The following is a 22143-nucleotide window of genomic DNA, read 5'->3' as shown; positions in this document are numbered from 1 at the left end:
GTTGTGCTGGTATGAGTGAATAAGACACAGCAGTGCTGCTGGAGTTTTTAAACACCTCACTGCTGGGCTGAGAATAGTCCACCAACCAAAAACATCCAGCCAGCAGCACCCCGTGACCACTGATGAAGGTCTAGAGGATGACCAACTCAAACAGCAGCAATAGATGAGCGATCGTCTCTGACTTTACATCTACAAGGTGGACCAACTAGGTAGGAGTGTCTAATAGAGTGGACAGTGAGTGGACACAGTATTTAAAAACTCCAGCAGTGCTGATGTGTCTGATCCACTTATACCAGCACAACACACACTAACACACCACTACCATGTCAGTGTCACTGCAGTGCTGAGAATGATCCACCACCTAAATCAGGGGTGTCAAACTCATTTTCACCGAGGGCCACATCAGCATTATGGTGGCCCTCAAAGGGCCGATTGTAACGTATCCTGCTGTGATTGCAGTCTGTTGTTTTTCTTGGAGGCTGAATTCTGCATTTATACTGTCCTCCTTTACCACAGACACAGCCTCATAACACAAGAGTCATTACGCACCGGTTTTTCTTCCTGAAGTACAAACTTGTTTTCACTTTCATTACATTTCCTCCTTCTGCTTAATTTTCTTAGTTATCTTCTTGTACATTTTGGGATTATGTGTAAATATTTCTTAACATCATCTACTGGTGGGATGCGGTCACTTTGCAGGTCACAAAATCAGCATTTATTTAGGATTTTACAGTGTATTTTAAGACAATCATTCTGCCCTCACCAATAGTTTATCCCCCTTTCCCAGCTAGACAGACAGACACAGCTAGACAGACAGACAGCTCCTTTCAGAATACAGTCGGTTTTATTTGCTTCCCAGCTGTGTGATACACTGTGTGCATCAAAATGAAGTAAAAATACAAACAATAAAAACAATAAAGAACTTAATACAGTAAAAAGCACACATCTGTAGTCAAGTGTTACATCTGGTACAATATGAGCTTTAACGAAACGTAAAATAGCCCTAACGAGTTAGCATTTTGTGTAAAAATACTAATTGCTATAGGAACAGTAACAATTGTATTTAATTACAATTTAATTAGTAAATTTGTAACTAAAACGCTGTGATATACTCACTAAACATTTACAAACAACTGAAAATATAAACGCCACTACTTACAGACGATGCTTTGGTATTATATTGCAAGATAATTATTTGTATTTATTTATTATTGTTTACATTACTGACTACGCTACCCCACGTTCTCTTTGCCATAAAAGTCACATGGCTTCTCAGCGAAGGTCAAAGTTAGTTGCCATAACTACGATGTCAACGGTTGCCGCTTAAAGGCGCAGGTGTCCCATTAAATTATAAGTGCGTCTCTGTAACGACTCGAACCATCACAACAATCATACAGTCGTTTAAGCTCTCACGGGCCACATAAAATGACGTGGCGGGCCGGATCTGGCCCGCGGGCCGTGAATTTGACACCCCTGACCTAAATAATACCTACTCTGTGGTGGTCCTGACCATTGAAGAACAGGGTGAGCATATACAGTGTATCACAAAAGTGAGTACACCCCTCACATTTCTGCAAATATTTCATTATATCTTTTCATGGGACAACACTATAGACATGAAACTTGGATATAACTTAGAGTAGTCAGTGTACAGCTTGTATAGCAGTGTAGATTTACTGTCTTCTGAAAATAACTCAACACACAGCCATTAATGTCTAAATAGCTGGCAACATAAGTGAGTACACCCCACAGTGAACATGTCCAAATTGTGCCCAAATGTGTCGTTGTCCCTCCCTGGTGTCATGTGTCAAGGTCCCAGGTGTAAATGGGGAGCAGGGCTGTTAAATTTGGTGTTTTGGGTACAATTCTCTCATACTGGCCACTGGATATTCAACATGGCACCTCATGGCAAAGAACTCTCTGAGGATGTGAGAAATAGAATTGTTGCTCTCCACAAAGATGGCCTGGGCTATAAGAAGATTGCTAACACCCTGAAACTGAGCTACAGCATGGTGGCCAAGGTCATACAGCGGTTTTCCAGGACAGGTTCCACTCGGAACAGGCTTCGCCAGGGTCGACCAAAGAAGTTGAGTCCACGTGTTCGGCGTCATATCCAGAGGTTGGCTTTAAAAAATAGACACATGAGTGCTGCCAGCATTGCTGCAGAGGTTGAAGACGTGGGAGGTCAGCCTGTCAGTGCTCAGACCATACGCCGCACACTGCATCAACTCGGTCTGCATGGTCGTCATCCCAGAAGGAAGCTGACGCACAAGAAAGCCAGCAAACAGTTTGCTGAAGACAAGCAGTCCAAGAATATGGATTACTGGAATGCCCTGTGGTCTGACGAGACCAAAATTAACTTGTTTGGCTCAGATGGTGTCCAGCATGTGTGGCGGCGCCCTGGTGAGAAGTACCAAGACAACTGTATCTTGCCTACAGTCAAGCATGGTGGTGGTAGCATCATGGTCTTGGGCTGCATGAGTGTTGCTGGCACTGGGGAGCTGCAGTTCATTGAGGGAAACATCCATCATTCCAACATGTACTGTAACATTCTGAAACAGAGCATGATCCCACCCCAAACACAACCTCCAAGATGACAACTGCCTTGCTGAGGAAGCTGAAGGTAAAGGTGATGGACTAAACCCAATTGAGCACCTGTGGCGCATCCTCAAGTGGAAGGTGGAGGAGTTCAAGGTGTCTAACATCCACCAGCTCTGTGATGTCATCATGGAGGAGTGGAAGAGGATTCCAGTAGCAACCTGTGCAGCTCTGGTGAATTCCATGCCCAGGAGGGTTAAGGCAGTGCTGGATAATAATGGTGGTCACACAAAATATTGACACTTTGGGCACAATTTGGACATGTTCACTGTGGGGTGTACTCACTTATGTTGCCAGCCATTTAGACATTAATGGCTGTGTGTTGAGTTATTTTCAGAAGACAGTAAATCTACACTGCTATACAAGCTGTACACTGACTACTCTAAGTTATATCCAAGTTTTATTTCTATAGTGTTGTCCCATGAAAAGATATAATGAAATATTTGCAGAAATGTGAGGGGTGTACTCACTTTTGTGATACACTGTACATATATATACATGTATACAGTAAAATGAAAGTCTTTTACCTAATATCCCAACTGGAGGCTGGGGTCAGCGCGCAGGGTCGGCCATTGTACGGCGCACCTGGAGCTCAGAGGGTTAAGGGTTTTGCTCAAGGGCCCAACAGTGGCTGCATGGCAGAGCTGGGATTCAAACTCTCAACCTTTTAATTGATAGACCTACCACTGTCCAATTTACACACATGCGCTGTCTGGCCTGTGCAAATGTGTAATTATTGTGTAGTCAAGTATTTGCTAATGCTTAATTAACATGTTAAAAAAAGGAAACGATTATTTGCTCATCTTGATGATTATAATATTGAATATTTCTTTTCAGATTGCTTATGCTGCTGTGGACTGCACTAAGGGACAGAACCATGAGCTGTGTAAGCAGGAGGGTGTGGAAGGCTACCCAACATTTAACTACTACAATTACGGCAAGTTCAGCGAGAAATACAACGGAGAACGAGGGGTTAGTAGCTATTTGATATCTTTCAAATTGTATTGTCATCTCATTGTGTTGTATTGTTAATGCTTTGCTAACAATGTGGTCCACTGTGTATATTATCTGTGTTTGGTCTGTGGTGCTTTTTTTTCGACTGCTGGACAGGTTGGACGTGGATACATAGAATTCTACATAAAATATTGCCTTCTGGGCGCCTAGGTGGCACAGCGGGATTTTCCACTAGTGCTCCAGCACTGGAATTCTAAACTCCTCTGAAGTTCTGAAGTTTAAATCTCAGCTCTGCTACCGGTTGGCTGGGCGCCCCCTAGCAGACACAGTTGGCAGTGCCTGCAGCAGATGAATTTGTGTGGGAAAAGACCAGACTAATAAGTGGATGGGGTCTTTGATGCTGTGTAAGGACCCTGGTTAGTAGCACGAGGCGCCTGTACAGAAGTGGAGAATTGTGTGTAGATTAGTGCGTGACTCTCCATGCGCAAGACTGGTCCCACACTCAAATCCACCAAAGTATGGGTGAATAAGAGGGGGTCAGTGGACTGCATACGCGTCTGAGGAAGCATGTGTGAGGTGAATCTACCCTCCTTGGCAGCAATCAGGGTCCCAGCAGTGAAAGACTAATTGGTTATGCTAAAATAGAATAGAATGCCTTTATTTGTCATGTATACATATACAGGTGTACAGTACAGTGAAATTCTTTCTTCGCATATCCCAGCTTGTTTGGAAGCTGGGGTCAGAGCGCAGGGTCAGCCATTGTATGGCGCCCTTGGAGCTGAGAGGGTTAAGGGCTTTGCTCAAGGGCCCAACAGTGGATGCGTGACAGAGCTAAGATTCAAACCCTCAAACTTTCGATTGATAGTCCACAGCTCTACCCACTAGAGGGTCTCTGTCCCAGACATTGGGAGAAAAAGGGAGAAATGCATAAATTCTAAATTATATGTCTGGTAGATTTTAGGGATGTAACGATGCATCACAAGACAGTTAAAAATCCGTGCACATGTGCCATGATTCGAATCGATTATTCATTTAAGATGAATCGATATTCACTTTAAACAGCAGAGGGTACTGTTGCTATTCACCTCACCTGGTTGACAACCTCACCTGGTTCACAAAGTTGCCAGGTAGGGGATTTTCCAGCCAGATGTATTTATGTGAAGATACTTTTTTTATTTGTATTGTTCATTTATTTATATAATGTTGGATTTGTTTTAAAATTTCATTTCAGTTTTTTTACACAATAAGCATTATTTGGCATAGTTTGTGCCTACCTCAGAAATAAAAGGGCATTCATTAATAGATAAATAAAAGATAAGCACAAATACAGTTTTTTTTTTTTTTAAAGAGAAATAATGAAAGGAAACTTTGTCATAATGTCTTTAATTTCATTTTGTTTAAAAAAATTGGGAAAAGATCGTATCGTGAACCCAGTATCATGAATCGTATCGCATCGTGGGTAGAGTGTATCGCTACATTCCTAGTAGATGTATCTATTAAATAGTCAATAAATTGTAATTGAATGTTCTCCTGTGCACTTATATTTAGGAGGCTGGATTTACCGGTTTCATGCGAAGCCTGAGAGGGAAGGACCAAGAGAAGGTGGGGAAGAGAAAAGACGAGTTCTAAGATTTACACTGTGGCCGGAAATATAAGGAAGGAGCCTGTCGTTGCACTGTGACCGGATGGGGACCTCCTAGCACTGATGCCACACTCATGAAACCTTCAGTTAAAGAGAAGATATTTTTTATACAACCGTGCCATTATGTTTGTAATACCGACGTCTACCACAACACCGCTTCAACCCCGGCTTTGTTTCTCATAGACATCTGAACAGGACAGTTGCTTCAAAATACTGTGATTACAGTTACCGAATCTCAAATCTATGCAATACCGAGCACTCACCCTGCTGATCGACGGCTTCTGCGTGAAGAGAACACTTCAGCTACTCTGCACAAGTCACCCAAAGCTTTTCTTGATCTTTCCAGTTTCCTTTATAATCACATTTGTAAAGAAGAACCATACGTGTACAATCACAATATTGTAAAGCAAAATATTTTTCTACGATGTGTCATCTTGACTTTCACAAAGACAACAGAAGAAAAAGAACATGTAGCTTAAATTTGTGGCCTTAAACGTTTGAATAAGCTTTATTCAATCTGTGCGGTGCACCTGAAACTGTATCGGAGATATAGTGGGCCCAAAACCAACAAAGCTTAAGGACATTGTGTGGTGAACTGTGGAACTTATTCATTCCTGTCTTGTGTTTTATTGTCGGATGTGGGAAAATAAAATACAACAAACTTGAAGATGCCAAAAAGTACAGCTTAGTTAAGAGTGATGAGCTCTGTTCCAGAAAATGACTTCAATTTATATGTTAATGCTTAATTCCAGTATAAAATCACTAAAAGTTCTATCAAACAAATAGTGTTAAATGTATGTTTGTTTATTAGGATTTTAACATCATGTTTTACACTTTGGTTACATTCATATGATTCATTAGTTCATGTTCAGTATCAAACACCATCATGATCAATTTTGTATCTCCAATTCACCTCACTTGCATGTCTTTGGACTGTGGGGGGAAAACCGGAACTCCCGTAGGAAACCCACACAGACACGGGGAGAACACTCATTTACATTTTCAGCATTTAGCAGACGCTTTTATCCAAAGTGACTTACAGTACTGGGACAGTATGCAGTCTGAGCAATTGAGGGTTAAGGGGATTGCTCGAGGGCCCAACAGTGGCAGTGGTGGGGCTTGGACCAGTAACCCTCCGATTACTAGTCCAGGACCTTAACCACAGAGCTACCACTAACCCATGTCAGTGGTAACACTCCACACAGCAAGGACCCAGACCATTCCACCTGGGATTCGAACCCAAGACCTATTTGCTGTGACGCGACAGTACAACCCACAGAGCCACAGTGCCATTCAGTATCAAACACAGTCACTATCAATTTTGTATCTCCTGTTCACCTCACTTGCGTGTCTTTGGACTGTGGGAGGAAACCGGAGCTCCCGGAGGAAACCCACACAGACACAGGGAGAACACTCAAACTCCACACAGCAAGGACCCAGACCATTCCACCTGGCAATTAAACCCAGGACCTTCTTGCTGTGAATAGACAGTGCTACCCACAGAGCCACCATGAATTTAGGTCTAGTAATGGGCCGACTTTCAAATGTCATTATTAATATTGAAAATCATTTCAAGTACAAGATCAGGTGATTTTAAACCAGTAGACATGAGTGGGATTTTAGTATCCAGTTCCAGTCTGTATGGTAATGTTTTTAATGGTATCCTTAACAGTAGTCAGACCTGTCAAAAATCATTTAACTATGTTATTAGTTTTATCTCACAGTGGTCATGGGTAGAATCAAGTGGGTTTTAGGTATTAGGGTATTAATTTAGAAACCTATTATAATTATAATCTTTACTTTTTTTATATTCACTATTTTTATGTAAACACTTAACTGGCCAGCAGCAATCACACTGAATAAATCTGGCATTGGTCCTAGGTAGAAATGAGCATAAGATCAGTTTCCCTAAATGTTTTATTCTTTAAAGTACTTAGTAAATGTGTTTTAAATGGGAAAGATACTTTATCGCTGCTCTCTGACAACACAAAGCCTCAAAAAGTGAGCAAACAGTCGAACAAGGGAACGATTTTTCAAATCAAAATGAATGCTTTAAAGCTTCATGTAGGATAGAACTGATGTAAGGATTAGTTCTTGTGATTAGTCCTCATGAATAAAACAGGACATAAAACAAGACAATTATGCAGCCTTCATTGTTACTGTATTATGTTTTATCTTTTCATAATAATGGAAAAATGTATAGTGTATGTCTGCAAACCCTTTTCTTAATATTGCTCATACCAAAAAAGTGATTTAAGTTCTATGGTGCCCAGCTGGTCACATCCTGTATAAATAAAAAATAATGTGTGGCCACGAGACAATATACGAATAAGATCCTTTTATTTCGGGCCACAGCTAACATAAAGGATACAGAATCAGACTTATGTTCTCGTGGATTCTGCATGACTGTCCAAGAGAAGTTTGTTTGTTTATTTAATGTCATGTTTTACACCCTTCGGTTACATCCATGACAGTTACTCGTTACACAAGATTCATCAGTTTACAAGGTTATACCTCACTTGCATGTCTTTGGACTGTGGGAGGAAACCGGAGCACCCGTAGTAAACCCACGCAGACACGGGGAAAACATGCAAACTCCACACAGAAAGGACCCGGACCGTCCCACCTGGGGATCGAACCCAGGACCTTCTTGCTGTGAGGCGACAGTGCTACCCACTTAGCCACCGTGCCGCCCCCGAGAGAAGTAAGCCCGGCTTTATTTAAGCCAATGCTTTAAGGGCCGCTCAGGTGGCGCAGTGGTAAAAACACATGCTGGAATCAGACCTGGGATCTCGAATACATCGTAACGAATCTCAGCTCTGCCTGCTGGCTAAGGCTGAGCGGCCACATGAACAACGATTGGCCTGTTGTTCAGATGGGCGGGACTAAGCCGGATGGGGTCTCTCTCTCATGACTGGTGCATTTACGACCTCTGCTGGTTGATTGATGGCGCCTGCACAGAGATGAGAAAGGAGGGCTCTCAGGGTGTGTCTCTCCATACACAACACTGAGCTGCACTGCACCCGTCAGTGTCGGTGATAAGATGCATATGGCATTCTGCCCACGTGTCGGAGGGGGCGTGGGTTAGCTTTGTTCTTTTCAATCAGAGCAGGGATCGGCATTGGAGATGAGCATTGGATCATGCACAGAGATGAGGTGGATGAAATAGTGCTCTCAGGGTGTGTCTCTCCGTACACAATGCTGAGCTGCACTGCACTCGTCAAAGTGTAGGTGATAAGATGCATACGACATGCTGCCCACGTGTCGGAGGGGGTGTGGGTTGGCTTCGTTCTCCTCAATCAGAGCAGGGATCGGCATTGGTGGAGAGGAAGCATGACGCAATCGGGCAATTGGACGCGCTAAAAGGGAGGAAAGTTTTCACCCAAACCAGGCTCTGTTATTTTTGCGTAATTAATTTGTGCCTGCGACATAATTATCTCATTCCCATGTGATAATACATGGCCACACATTATTTCTATTGATACAGATATTTCTATTGATGGTGACAATAGAGGTGTAAAAAGCACTCCAGAACACAACCGTATTCATACTCATATTAATCATAGCAGTCATTTCTCAGACAGCACTAGCTATTGTTCTCTCTCCTGTGGGACGGATACATACTTAATAAGCTCATCTGTAGCTGTACAGGTTTTTATTATTCAAGAGCGTGAATCTTTACATTCTCTATAAAGCTCTCAGGGATAGCGAACACAATTACGAGGAGCTTACATGCGCTGCGATTTGCATCTCAGCTGGGTATTTAAAGCTTGCATTGTGGAATTCTAAATTCTGTCTTCAGAAGAATCCGGTTTACCGGAAGTTGAAGTGGAAGGTATATTCACCTTCATGTTTAGTTAGACACCTGGGGACCCCACAGACCCTTTTTAAGAGTGCAAGGAACATGATACACATGTTGATCAGCTGGATGAAACTCGTGTTTTTGTTGTTATTATTTCATGGCTTAGGTGTTGTATGATTCAATAAATATTTAATGACAAAAGTACTACGGCTTTAATTATTTTCTGTCTCTAGGGTTCCAAGACCTCTAAAACTGTAGGAAGTGAAGACCTTCCCAGCTGAACATTTAGGGTGTTAGGGTTAACTACAGTTAGATAAAGTGAGCTCAATAGAATTATGGATGTGGTCATTTGGATTAGCAGTACCAGATAACTCTCCTCAATATACTAGACAATCTCAAGTCTCAAGGTGGAAAAAACTCAAGGGTATGCTTACTGTAAATTCTCTTGTCAAATAAATATTTTTCAGTGTGATATGTCTATGAAAAATTATTGTTCTGTGAATGAAAGAAACTGCTGTGTTTTATCTCAGTGGTCTCCCGTTGTGATTGTTCCAGATTTCCAAAATGCTTAATCATGTAGCAGGTTTTCTAACAAAAACAATAAAGGCACTATTTTATTTTTTTTTTCATTTCAGAACAGGGGTTCAAATGTAGTCCGATATCGTTTTGAAAGTGGCCGAGTAAGTTTAGGATTAAAAAATGTGGAAAAATTATGTATGAAATAAATTTGCTGTTTTATACATTTGCCGAATGTAGTTACATTCTTCACACTGAACACTCACTCACTTTCTTAACCGCGGTGCTGGAGCCTATCCCGGCTTTTCAATGGGCGCAAGGCACACAGTAACACTCTGGACGGGGCGCCAGTCCATCACAGGGCAGACACACATACACTCACATACACACACCCATTCACCTATAGGGCAATTCAGTGTCAGTTAACCTGACTGCATGTTTTTGGACTGTGGGAGGAAACCCACGCAGACACGGGGAAGAATATGCAAACTCCGCACGGAAAGGACCCGGACCGCGCCACCTGAGGATCGAACCCAGGACCTTCTTGCTGTGAGGCGACAGTGCTGCCCACCTAGCCACCGTGCCTCCTTCTTCACATGGAACATGTTTTCTAAAAACACATGCTGTTCACCAGAGCTGAGATCTCGAATACATTGTATCGAATCTCGGTTCGGCCTACCGGCTGAGGCTGAGCGGCCACATGAACAACGATTGGCCTGTTGTTCAGATAGGGGCGGGATTAAGCTGGAGGGAGACTCTCTCTCAGACTAGTGCGATTGCGACCTCTGTTGGCTGGTTGGTGGCGCCTGCATGGAGATGGGAAAGTGCGGTAGAGGGTGTGGCTCTCCGTACACAGCGCTGTACTGCTCTGCACTCGTCAAGTGTAGGTGATAAGATGTTCGATTGCTGTGCACGTGTCGGACGGGGCGTGGAGCAGCCTCGTCCTCCCCAATCAGGAGCAGGGACCAGCATTAGTGAGAGGATGATTGACGGGCAGAAATTGGATGTGCTAAAGTTGGAGAAAAAGGGGGGGAAAAAAGCTTATATAGGTAATTGGTAGAATTATATAGTAATATTAAGGTGGGTAAAAAATGTTGTTTTCTGGAATTCAAATACCCTTCCTGAAGCTAAAACATTTCTGCAAATGTAAAAAAATCCACCCCTAACATGGACTGGTACCCTGTCCAGGGTACTCCTGCCTTGCATCCATCATTTTCTGGTAAAACTGGACCCTACATCACCCTTTTACCCAAGATAGAGCAAGAAATTCCACCCAACTTACATGTTTAGTGCAGAAACTGGTAATATTTGGTAATATTGGATTTTTCAATAAGCAAAATTGTAATATTTAAATACAAGGATGATGCATGTTCACTTCATGCTCCTTGAAAGTTTGTGGTTTATTTTGTTTGTGAACTACCATCATGATGTACATTTTCAGCATTTGGTGAACTTGCTCTTGGAACTAAATGCAGTCCAAGCAATTGAGGGTTAAAAGTCTTTATCATGGGCTAAACTGTAGTAACTTATGCCTAGTTCACACTACACGACTTTCGCCCTGATTTTCGCTCGGCGACTGGTCTGCGCTAGATTTGCCGGCTCAGGAGCAACTCAGCGTTCGCTCGGCGATCGAAACTCGGCTCTCAATCGCTATGTGTGAACTACTCAACAACTCGATCCGAGCGGCTCGGCGACCGACGAGAGATATCTGGATATCTAGCTTGCCAGATATCTGGATCTGAGTTGCCCGACTGGCAATGAGTGCTATGTCGAACAGCCAATGAGAGAGAACACAATATACGGGGTGAGGGGAAATGCAGGGGAGGAGTTATTAAAAGGTGGTACAGGGGCATAATATAGTTTATACGAGAATACATCAGCATATACACAAGTTTTACAGTATTTCTGACCTTATCGTTCTCTTCAAAACATAACACCAACGTTGCGTTGCAAAAAATATTTATTAACCTCCAACTCACTGTAGAACAAACCATGCTGGTCGTGTAGCCAAATCCACTCGTATTCATTTATTTTCTCTCCTTGATTTTACGCTGCACATCTGCACACAAACTTTGATCGCTCGCTACTTGTTGACGTGCATTTTTGGACGTGGTATCATTTAACCCCTCGTCACTTCTCACGTGTGTTTTCGTAATAAAAAGTAGTTTCGGAGACCAGAGAAGCTTGCCTGCGATTCCAGTTGGTGATAGATGGTGTAGTGTGAAACCCCCTGTTGCCGGAGAGGGTTAAACAAGTAACCATGTGATTAATAATCCAGATTCTTAATGCTGAGCTAACAGTCTAGTGCAAGCACTGTATTGCCCAAACAAAATATGTTGATTGCCATCGATTGCCGATCTCTGGCAGCCTGCATCCATGAATTAAAATCCTGGATGAACCTCATCAATTAAACGTCCGACATCATTAATGGCATTGATTATGTTTCGGGGAAGCCTTCACCTACTGCAAGAAACCCTGGAGAACTGTTTGATTCCACCAACTGAATCTGTCACCAACTGAATCTGCATTTTTCATCTACGTAACATCTGCACCTATTACTTAGCCAGTGATGCCATGTTTTACATTATTCTATGTTGATCCTATGTTGACTTTCCCTCCATATCCACTCACACCCTCAGGTCTTCTGATGGCAGGTTTCCTTATACTAGACTCTCCTCAGTAGGTGGCAGATCCATTAGTACTGCAGGCCGAAACTCATACACCGATCAGCCATAACATTAAAACCACCTCCTTGTTTCTACACTCACTGTCCATTTTATCAGCTCCACTTACCATATAGAAGCACTTTGTAGTTCTACAATTACTGACTGTACACCATCTATTTCTCTACATACCTTTTTAACCTGCTTTCACCCTGTTCTTCAATGGTCAGGACCCCCACAGCACCACTACAGAGCAGGTATTATTTAGGTGGTGGATCATTCTCAGCACTGCAGTGACACTGACATGGTGGTGGTGTGTTAGTGTGTGTTGTGCTGGTATGAGTAGATCAGACACAGCAGTGCTGCTGGAGTTTTTAAATACCGTGTCCACTCACTGTCCATTCTATTAGACACTCCTACCTAGTTGGTCAACACACACTAACACACTAACACACTAACACACCACCACCATGTCAGTGTCACTGCAGTGCTGACAATCCACCACACAAATAATACCTACTCTGTGGGGGTCCTGACCATTGAAGATCAGGGTGAAAGAAAGCTAAAAAAAAGTATGTAGAGAAACAGATGGACTACAGTCAATAATTGTAGAACTACAAAGTGCTTCTATATGGTAGATGGAGCTGATAAAATGGACAGTGTAGAAACAAGGAGGTGGTTTTAATGTTATTCCTGATTGTCTGTTTCTTCATTTAAGTCTCCTAAAAACATTCCTTTTCAAACAGTATTTCTGTAATTCCTTATCACTTATTTTCATGCAGTGTAATTAGCTGTAAGTCACTTTGGGTAAAGGGCAGTTGTAGCCTAGTGGTTAAGGTACTGGACCAGTAATCAAAAGGTTACTGGTTTAAGCTCCACCACCACCAGGTTGCCACTGTTGGGCCCTTGAACAAGACCCTTATCCCTTATTTGCATGCAATGTAATTAGCTTCAACTGTAAGTCACTTTGGGTAAAGGGCAGTTGTAGCCTAATGGTTAAGGTACTGGACCAGTAATCAGAAGGTTGCCGGTTCAAACCCCACCACTGCCAGGTTGCTACTGTTGGGCCCTTGAACAAGATCCTTAACCCTTATTTGCATGCAGTGTAATTAGTTACAACTGTAAGTCACTTTGGGTAAAGGGCAGTTGTAGCCTAGTGGTTAAGGTACTGAACTAGTAATCAAAAGGTTACTGGTTTAAGCTCCGCCACCACCAGACTGCCACTGTTGGGCCCTTGAACAAGACCCTTAACCCTTAACCGCATGCACTGTTATTAGCTACAACTGTAAGTCACTTTTGGTAAAGGTGTCTGCTAAATGCCATGTACGTCAAAAATAGATTTAAAGCTGCAACATGTCATTATAGGGCAGTGGTAGCTTAACAGATGACTGGACTAGTAATCAGAAGGTTGCTGGTTTAAGCTCCACCACAGCCAAGTTGCCACTGTTGCATGAAAATAAAGTTACATTTAACATCCAATGACAAACTCTGTTCCTACAAAACAATAAAACTGGACAGGAACATGTGTGTTAATTATAAATTAAAGTTATTTGACTAGTGTGAGTCACTTCCGGCTATATGTGCTGTTCCCATTGGGAAGCTCCTGCTACTATTATGTAATAACTGCATTCTAAGCATAAGTCATTAATGAGTTTGAAAGAGGCTAGCTGTACACTCCATTAAATGATATAATGAAGAACCATGCAGCTGGGTATTCTCCTCGTACACTCGTCTGCAGATAATTCTTGGGAATTGCAAAGAGATAGTCTTGACTATGAAAGGTACAAAATCTTTAAAGTATCTAATAACTGCTTGTTTTAAACCAATAAAGTTTAAAATATTAACTATACATTCATTTCATTTTCATCAACTGATTTATCCTGTTTGGAGTCATGCCAGGTCCAGTTCCACTGGGAAACACAGGGCTCGGGGCACAAATACCCTAGAGAGGCATCCAATCCACAGCAGGACTTTGGCAAAACTCCCCTGCCCCTAAGCCTGGCTGGTGTAATAGCACTACCGAGATTCAAACCCGGATCTTGTGAGTAATGGGCAAGCTTACCAAACAGCTGCACCACCTATGCAGCTTATTATATATTTATTAATATCGATCATGTATAATCACATAAACTAAATACTACAGTATATTAGGAAGACCTACCTTGAAGGTACATTAATTGGCCATTTTATACTGGCGAGTTATACTGTGTGGGTGGGGTGGCACGGTGGCTAAGTGGGTAGCACTGTTGCTTCACAGCAAGAAGGTCCTGGGTTCGATCCCAGTCCAAAGACATGCAAGTGAGGTGAGTTGGAGACACTAAATTGTCCATGACTGTGTTTGATATAACCTTGTGAACTTTGTGTGTAATGAGTAACTACCGTTCCTGTCATGAATGTAACCAAAAGTGTAAAGCATGACGTTAAAATCCTAATAAACAAACAAACAAACAAACTGTGTGGGTATACAATTACTGACTGTAATTCATCTGTTGTTTTGTACACTGTCTACCTTATCCAGACATCCCAAGTTGCAAAAACTCATTTCAGGGAGGTACCCCCGGACCCGGACCTCAACCCCCCAAGCCCAAAAAGAAACAGAACTTTTAGTAGCTGCTAACTGAGCTACTAAGCTGACTGTTCACGTCACAAACACTTTAATGTGTACTACAACCCCTGGCAAAAATTATGGAATCACCACTCTTGGAAGATGTTCTTTCAATTGTTTAATTTTGTAGAAAAAAAAGAAATCACAGACATGCCACAAAACTATCATTTCTCAAACTGTCAACCCTCTGGCATTAAGAAACAATAAAAAAAGAAACAAATATAATAGTTGTGGTCAGTCACAATTGCTTTTTTTTAGATCAAGTAGAGGAAAAAAATATGGAATCACTCAAATCTGAGGAAAAAATTATGGAATCATTAGAAAACACTGCACCATTATTACTTTGTTGCACCACCTCTGGCTTTTATAATGGTTTAAACTCTCTGAGGCATGGAGTTAACTAATGACAAACAGTATTCTTCATCAATCTGCCTTCAACTGTCTCTTGCTGTTGCCAGATCAGCTTTGCAGGTTGGAACCTTGTCATTGACCATTTTCTTCAATTTCCACCAGAGATTTTCAAATGGATTGAGATCCGGACTATTTGCAGGCCATGCCATTGACATTATATGTTTTCTTGAAGGAAAGTTTTCACGTCCTTTGCCCTATGGCAAGATGCATTATCATCTTGAAAAATGAAGTCATCATCACCAAACATCCTTTCAACTGATGGAATAAGAAAAGCGTCCAAAATTTCAATGTGGACTTTGGCATTTATTGAAGACCATCCGACTTACCCGACATGCAGGCCCATATCATCAACAACTGTGGAAATTAACATGTTTTCTTTAGGCAGTTATCTTTATAAATTTCATTGGACAGACACCAAACAAAAGTTTCAGCATCATCACCTTGCCCAATGCAGATTCGCGATTCATCACTGAAGATCACTTTTATCCAGTCACCCACAGTCCACGATTGCTTTTCTTTAGCCTACTTTAACCTTGTTCTTTTCTTTTTAGGTGTTAATGGTGGCTTTTTTTTGGCTTTTCTGTATGTAAATCCCATTTCTTTTAGGTGATTTCTTACAGTTCAGTCACAGACATTGACTCCACTTTCCGGCCACTTGTTTCTCATTTGTTTTGTTGTGCATTTTCTGTTTTCAAGACATATTGCTTTGTTTTCTATCTTGATGCTTTGATGTCTTACTTGGTCTACCAGTATGCTTCCCTTTTACAACCTTCCCATTTTGTTTGTACTTGGTCCAGATTTTAAACACAGCTTACTGGGAACAACCAACATCTTTTGCGACATTCCACAATGATTTATCTTCTTGAAGGAGTTTTATAATCCTCTCACTTGTTTCAACTGACATATCTTGTGTTGGAACCATGATTCATGACAATCTGCTTTGTGCAACAGCTCTCCGAGGTGTGAGCACTCTTTTTAAACTGAAGAATAATTAGCAAATCTAATCTGCTGCAGATGTTTTGTTTTTAAACTGCAAATTACAGAGTGATTCCATAATTTTTTCCTCAGATTTGAGTGATTCCATATTTTTTTCCTCTACTTGATCTAAAAAAAGCAATTGTGACTGACCACAACTATTATATTTGTTTCTTTTTTTTATTGTTTCTTAATGCCAGAAGGTTGACATTTTGAAAAATGATAGTTTTGTGGCATGTCTGTGATTTATTTTTTTTTCTACAAAATTAAACAATTGACAGAACATGTTCCAAGAGTGGTGATTCCATAATTTTTGCCACGGGTTGTACATAGTGCACTAGATAGTGTGAAAGATAATAGATTTATGTTCTCTACATAGTGCACTAGATTATATATTAGAAAAGACACATTAATGTGTACTACATAGTGCACTAGATAGTGTACTAGATAATAGACTTATGTTTCTTACATAATGCTTTAGGTAGCGTATTAGTTAACGGATTTAGGTTCCCTACATAGTGCACTAGATAGTATTTTAGATATGAATTTATGTTCCCTACATAGTGCACTAGATAGTGAATTAGACAATTGGTTTATGTTCCCTACACAGTGCACTAGATTGTATATCAGATCACAGATTTATGTTCCCTGCATAGTGCACTAGATAGTGTATTAGATAACGCATTCATGTTTACTACATAGTGCACTAGAAAGTATAACTAGATGATGATTTGTGTTCCCTACATAGTGCACTAAATTGTATATCAGATAATGGATTTATGTTCCCTACACAGTGCGCTAGATTGTATATCAGATAACGGATTTAATACGCAATCGGGGAAAAAAGTCTGTGTCCCTGCGTGTGCATGCGTGTGTGTGTGTGTGCGTTCTTGGCCGCTCATTCTAGATTCCGGGAGATTTTATCTGACTTGCGAGAATCAGGGAGCCGCTATGTATATACGGGAGACTCCCGGATATACAGGGTCGCCAATCCATCATGGGACCCCGGCCACCCAAAACCTTCAACCTCAGACATAGACAATCAGGCAGTTGTAGCCTAGCGGTAAATGTACTGGACTAGTAATCAAAATTTTCTGTCCGGGGTGTGTTACTGCATTGCGCCCAGAGATTCCAGGAAAACAGGATGCACTGTGACCACAACTAGAATAAAGGGGTGGTAAAAAATGTAAATGAAATGTATTATACAATACAAGGCATTCTTTTACTCCAACTGAACACCTCAGAGATCTGGATTTGAATCTCAGTTGGTTCTATCGGCTGGCCGGGCACAGACATACACCGATGAGGCATAACATTATGACCACCTCATTGTTTCTACACGCTGTCCATTTTATCAGCTCAACTTACCATATAGAAGCACTTTGTAGTTCTACAATTACTGATTGTAGTCCATCTGTTTCTCTACATACTTCTTAAACCTGCTATCACCCTGTTCTTCAATGGTCAGGACCACCACCGAGCAGGTATTATTAAGGTGGTGGATCATTCTCAGGACTGCAGTGACACTGACATGGTGGTGGTGTGTTAGTGTGTGTTGTGATGGTATGAGTGGATAAGACACAGCAGCGCTGATGGAGTTTTTAAACACCTCACTGTCCCTGCTGGACTGAGAATAGTCCACCAACCAAAAATATCCAGCCAACAGCGCCCCATGGGCAGCATCCTGTGACCACTGATGAAGGTCTAGAAGATGACCAACTCAAACAGCAGCAACAGATGAGCGATCGTCTCTGACTTTACATCTACAAGGTGGACCAACTAGGTAGGAGTGTCTAATAGAGTGGACAGTGAGTGGACACGGTATTTAAAAACTCCAGCAGCGCTGCTGTGTCTGATCCACTCATACCAGCACAACACACACTAACACTCCACCACCATGTAATTGTCACTTCAGTGCTGAGAATCATCCACCACCTAAATAATACCTGCTCTGTGGTGGTCCTGACCATTGAAGAACAGGGTGATAGTAGGTTTAAACTACAAAGGCTTCTATATGGTAAGTGGAGCTGATAAAATGGACAGTGTGTGTAGAAACCAGGAGATGGTTTTAATGTTATGGCTGATCGGTGTAATTAGTAATGTCGAGGGAGGAAGTTGGTTTGTCTAAAGCCCTGTGATGGATCGGCGCCCTGTCAGGGGCTAATGTTTCGTGGGAACCGGACCCACCGCGACCCAGTCGTTTTTGTATGACAATTAATCATTAGGCTAATATGATGATCATGGCAAAACTACTTGAAATAACAGTGAACAAAGTAAAAAGTAAAGACTTGTTTGAATTTCATGAATGGGGGGGCGCTGTTGTTACCCACAATGCATTTGGCAAAGCCACGTAAACACCACTACTGCCTCTGCTACCAGTGTTGCCAACTTAGCGACTTTGTCGCTATATTTAGCGACTTTTCAGACCCCTCTAGCGACTTTTTTTCAAAAAAGCGACTAGCGACAAATCTAGCGACTTTTTCTGGTGTTATTGGAGACTTTTGGAGACTCGAACGTGAAAACACACATTGTTCTGCAGTTACTGTCCTCAAGCACGGGCGGTCAGTATCACAGTCACTGTTGCCAGATTGGGCGGGTTTCAACCAAAATGAGCGGATTTTGTTGGAAATTGGCAGGGAAAAACACTTTGGCAGATGGACAAAATTTGGGTTGGTTTGTAATTATTTTGGCAGCTTAAAATATAAATAAAAAAAGCTATTGCTAAAGCAGGTGGAATATAAATAGGTCTCCCTTCTCCCTACCTTCTCCCACCACATCCAACCCGTTGTCAAAAGTTTGATTGACAGGTTATTCTTTCCAGTCCAAGACACTGTTGCCACGCCCATCAATACAGTGATTCATATGTTAGACAAGTGATTTGAGTTGAATATGAAGGTAAGCAAGTCTCATATATACGAGAGGTTGAACTTTCATTGCTTGCAAGTTTATTTTTATTTACATGCAAAGGGTTGTGTGTCCTAACAAATAATGCATTTTACAAACTTGGCAGGCTACTTTAAAGACATGCAAGCAAAAAAAATTTGTCCTTTATAATGTATAATTACTGATCTGTACATTTTAAGATATTAATTTGTAGGTCATGATGGTTTAACTGGTTTATTATTTGTGAAATGCTAAACACCATCTGCTTATCCTGTGTTTTGGGCGTTTTTTCATGCATTTTGGCTGAAAATTACTGTCGCAATCTGGCAACCCTGCCCAGAGTAGCTCAGTATTTTCTTAAAAAACAAAAACAAACCACGAATTAACAGAAGAATTTTCATTTGTAGTTCTAAACATATTTAGGGTGTTTTTTTACCCACTTTTTGTCTTTCCCACGATGTTATTCCTCTTCTACAGCGTCAATTACGGTGAGGTCGGCTGCCGTCACGACTGCTCCGACAACGTTTTACCCATTTCTATTTATTTTGCAGTTTTTTTAGCGGTTTTAACCTCTTACTTTTAAAAACTTTTTATATTTTGTTGTATAATATATTTTTTAACTATTTTGTAGTTTTGTAATTACTGTGGCGGAGCAGTCACTAAAGCATTTCACTGCCAGTTGTACCGTGTATGACCATGTATGTGACAAATAAACCTTGATTTGAAATGGATCATATGCAAATTAGGCAATGACGTCATTTAGCGACTTTTAGGACAGCCAATAGCTACTTTCCTTACTGAGGAGTTGGCAACACTGTCTGCTACTGTCATCAGCACAGCCAAGCGAGCAGGAAGGAACAAGACCAAAGCATCATGTTTATTTCTGCAACCAGACATCTGCAACTACAGATCTAATCTAGCGTACAGCAAGGAATGATTCTTCTAAGGTTAGCGCACAATACACTTCTAATCCAACAGGTCTAATTTATCTTTTACAGCCCTTATAGACACTGTACTTACTGTGTAAGCAGACACATCGCTGTGATTTCATTCTCACCTAGCACAAACAGTAACTGTAAAATGCACACAGGCTTGTATGGACCCTGTAAGCTATAGGCTAAAATAAACCGCATTCTATATATGTACGATTCAGAAGAGTCTATTTTGTGCTAATAGTGCTGTTTCATAGCGAGGTCTTAGCTTTCTATGTGCTAGCAAGCATACATGAAATACATGCAAACTGCTTTCGTGTTTAGCAATGTATCCTAAATATATATTCAAATAAGTGAGCTAAATAATCAGGCGCATTAATAAATTAAGTGGAAGTTTTAATTACTATATGTTATAGTAATACTATAACAATTGCTAAGCGCTAAAGCTACTTAGCCAAGCTGTGTCCCAAATTGCGTACTACCTCCCTAAGTAGTAAGTTAAAGAAGTACCCACGCCAATAGAAAGTTAGCGCACTTTTTAGTAAAGTCCAGTGTAATTTGGGACGCAGCCCTTGTCCTACCAGTTTTGTCCATTTTTTTTGCTTGCAGTTTGCTTACTTTAGGTGAGAAACATTTTCTACTCAGTAGTGAATCACTTAAAAAACCCGAAATAATTTAAAAATTAGGCTTGTTTATGCAATAAAAAAATTAGTTCGGTGTTTTGGTCAGTTAGCTTGCTGCTAACGAGCTTGTTGAGGAGATGTGAAGTCAGTCAGAACACGGCGGGAAAACCAACAGGTGCTGTCCAGGGTACCGCTGGAATATCACAGTGTTCCGTACAGTTGATCTTTATCATCAAGTTTTGGATTAGTGACAGAGAAATTGTGTCCTCTTAATTTTGGACAACACACTCTGCGGTGGTATTTTTATTTAACTTACTTTGCTTTTGAAACAATAGAGATACTTTTATGGAACATACAGCATTGTGACAGTAGTTTTGTTTGTTCCCCACCATGTCATGGTACCGGGTCCTGGGTTTGTTTAATTTCGTCTTTGGTCACTGTTTGTAGGGAGCAGGAACATACAGGGACATTCTGGGGGTCAGGAGCTTAAGTACAAAAAAAGGATTTTTAGAAATGTTGGCCAACTGAAAAGTATGAAGATGAAAAGTATGAGCATGAACAGCACTCAATACTTAGTTGGGGCTCCTTTTGCCTGGATTACTGCAGCAATGCGGCGTGGCATGGAGTCCATCAGTCTGTGGCACTGCTCAGGTGTTATGAGAGCCCAGGTTGCTCTGATAGTGGCCTTCAGCTCTTCTGAATTGTTGGGTCTGGCGTATCGCATCTTCCTCTTCACAATACCCCATAGATTTTCTATGGGGTTAAGGTCAGGCGAGTTTGCTGGCCAATTAAGAACAGGGACACCATGGTCCTTAAACCAGGTACTGGTAGCTTTGGCACTGTGTGCAGGTGCCAAGTCCTGTTGGAAAATGAAATCTGCATCTCCATAAAGTTGGTCAGCAGCAGGAAGCATGAAGTGCTATAAAACTTCCTGGTAGATGGCTGCGTTGACCTTGGACCTCAGAAAACACAGTGGACCAACACCAGCAGATGACATGGCACTCCAAACCATCACTGACTGTGGAAACTTTACACTGGACCTCAAGCAACGTGGATTCTGTGCCTCTCCTCTCTTCCTCCAGACTCTGGGACCTTGATTTCCAAAGGTAATGCAAAATTTACTTTCATCAGAGAACATAACTTTGGACCACTCAGCAGCAGTCCAGTCCTTTTTGTCTTTAGCCCAGGCGAGACGCTTCTGACGCTGTCTCTTGTTCAAGAGTGGCTTGACACAAGGAATGCGACAGCTGAAACCCATGTCTTGCATACGTCTGTGCGTGGTGGTTCTTGAAGCACTGACTCCAGCTGCAGTCCACTCTTTGTGAATCTCCCCCACATTTTTGAATGGGTTTTGTTTCACAATCCTCTCCAGGGTGCGGTTATCCCTATTGCTTGTACACTTTTTTCTACCACATCTTTTTCTTCCCTTCGCCTCTCTATTAATGTGCTTGGACACAGAGCTCTGTGAACAGCCAGCCTCTTTAGCAATGACCTTTTGTGTCTTGCCCTCCTTGAGCAAGGTGTCAATGGTCGTCTTTT

General features: G+C 41.6%; 2 protein-coding genes and 1 long non-coding RNA gene across 3 annotated transcripts in view; 2 read left to right on the top strand and 1 right to left on the bottom strand.

Annotated features, from left to right (window-relative positions):
- The window catches only part of pdia5 (protein disulfide isomerase family A, member 5), a 167332-nt gene extending 158132 nt beyond the window's left edge, over window positions 1-9200 (top strand). Inside the window, exons 16-17 of the mRNA XM_063006157.1 lie at window positions 3436-3570; window positions 5101-9200. Coding sequence (XP_062862227.1) covers window positions 3436-3570; window positions 5101-5181 — 216 coding nt within the window. The 3' untranslated portion in view covers window positions 5182-9200. The remainder of the gene's footprint in view (window positions 1-3435; window positions 3571-5100) is intronic.
- Window positions 1-19722, bottom strand: part of LOC134324345 (uncharacterized) — an 85955-nt gene extending 66233 nt beyond the window's left edge. The window contains exons 1-2 of the long non-coding RNA XR_010014169.1: window positions 19490-19722; window positions 5458-5544 (exon numbers count right to left, since the gene is read on the bottom strand). This is a non-coding gene — a long non-coding RNA (uncharacterized LOC134324345). The remainder of the gene's footprint in view (window positions 1-5457; window positions 5545-19489) is intronic.
- A 189-nt stretch (window positions 19723-19911) lies between these two features.
- sec22a (SEC22 homolog A, vesicle trafficking protein) overlaps window positions 19912-22143 on the top strand; it is a 29107-nt gene continuing 26875 nt past the window's right edge. The window contains exon 1 of the mRNA XM_063006054.1: window positions 19912-19996. The gene's annotated coding sequence lies outside the window, so the exon portion shown is untranslated. The remainder of the gene's footprint in view (window positions 19997-22143) is intronic.

This window comes from Trichomycterus rosablanca, chromosome 12 (genome assembly GCF_030014385.1).
Source record: "Trichomycterus rosablanca isolate fTriRos1 chromosome 12, fTriRos1.hap1, whole genome shotgun sequence".
NCBI classification, from domain to species: Eukaryota; Metazoa; Chordata; class Actinopteri; order Siluriformes; family Trichomycteridae; genus Trichomycterus; species Trichomycterus rosablanca.
The sequence above is the reverse complement of the archived record's forward strand: the minus strand, read 5'-3'. Positions and strand labels throughout refer to the sequence as shown.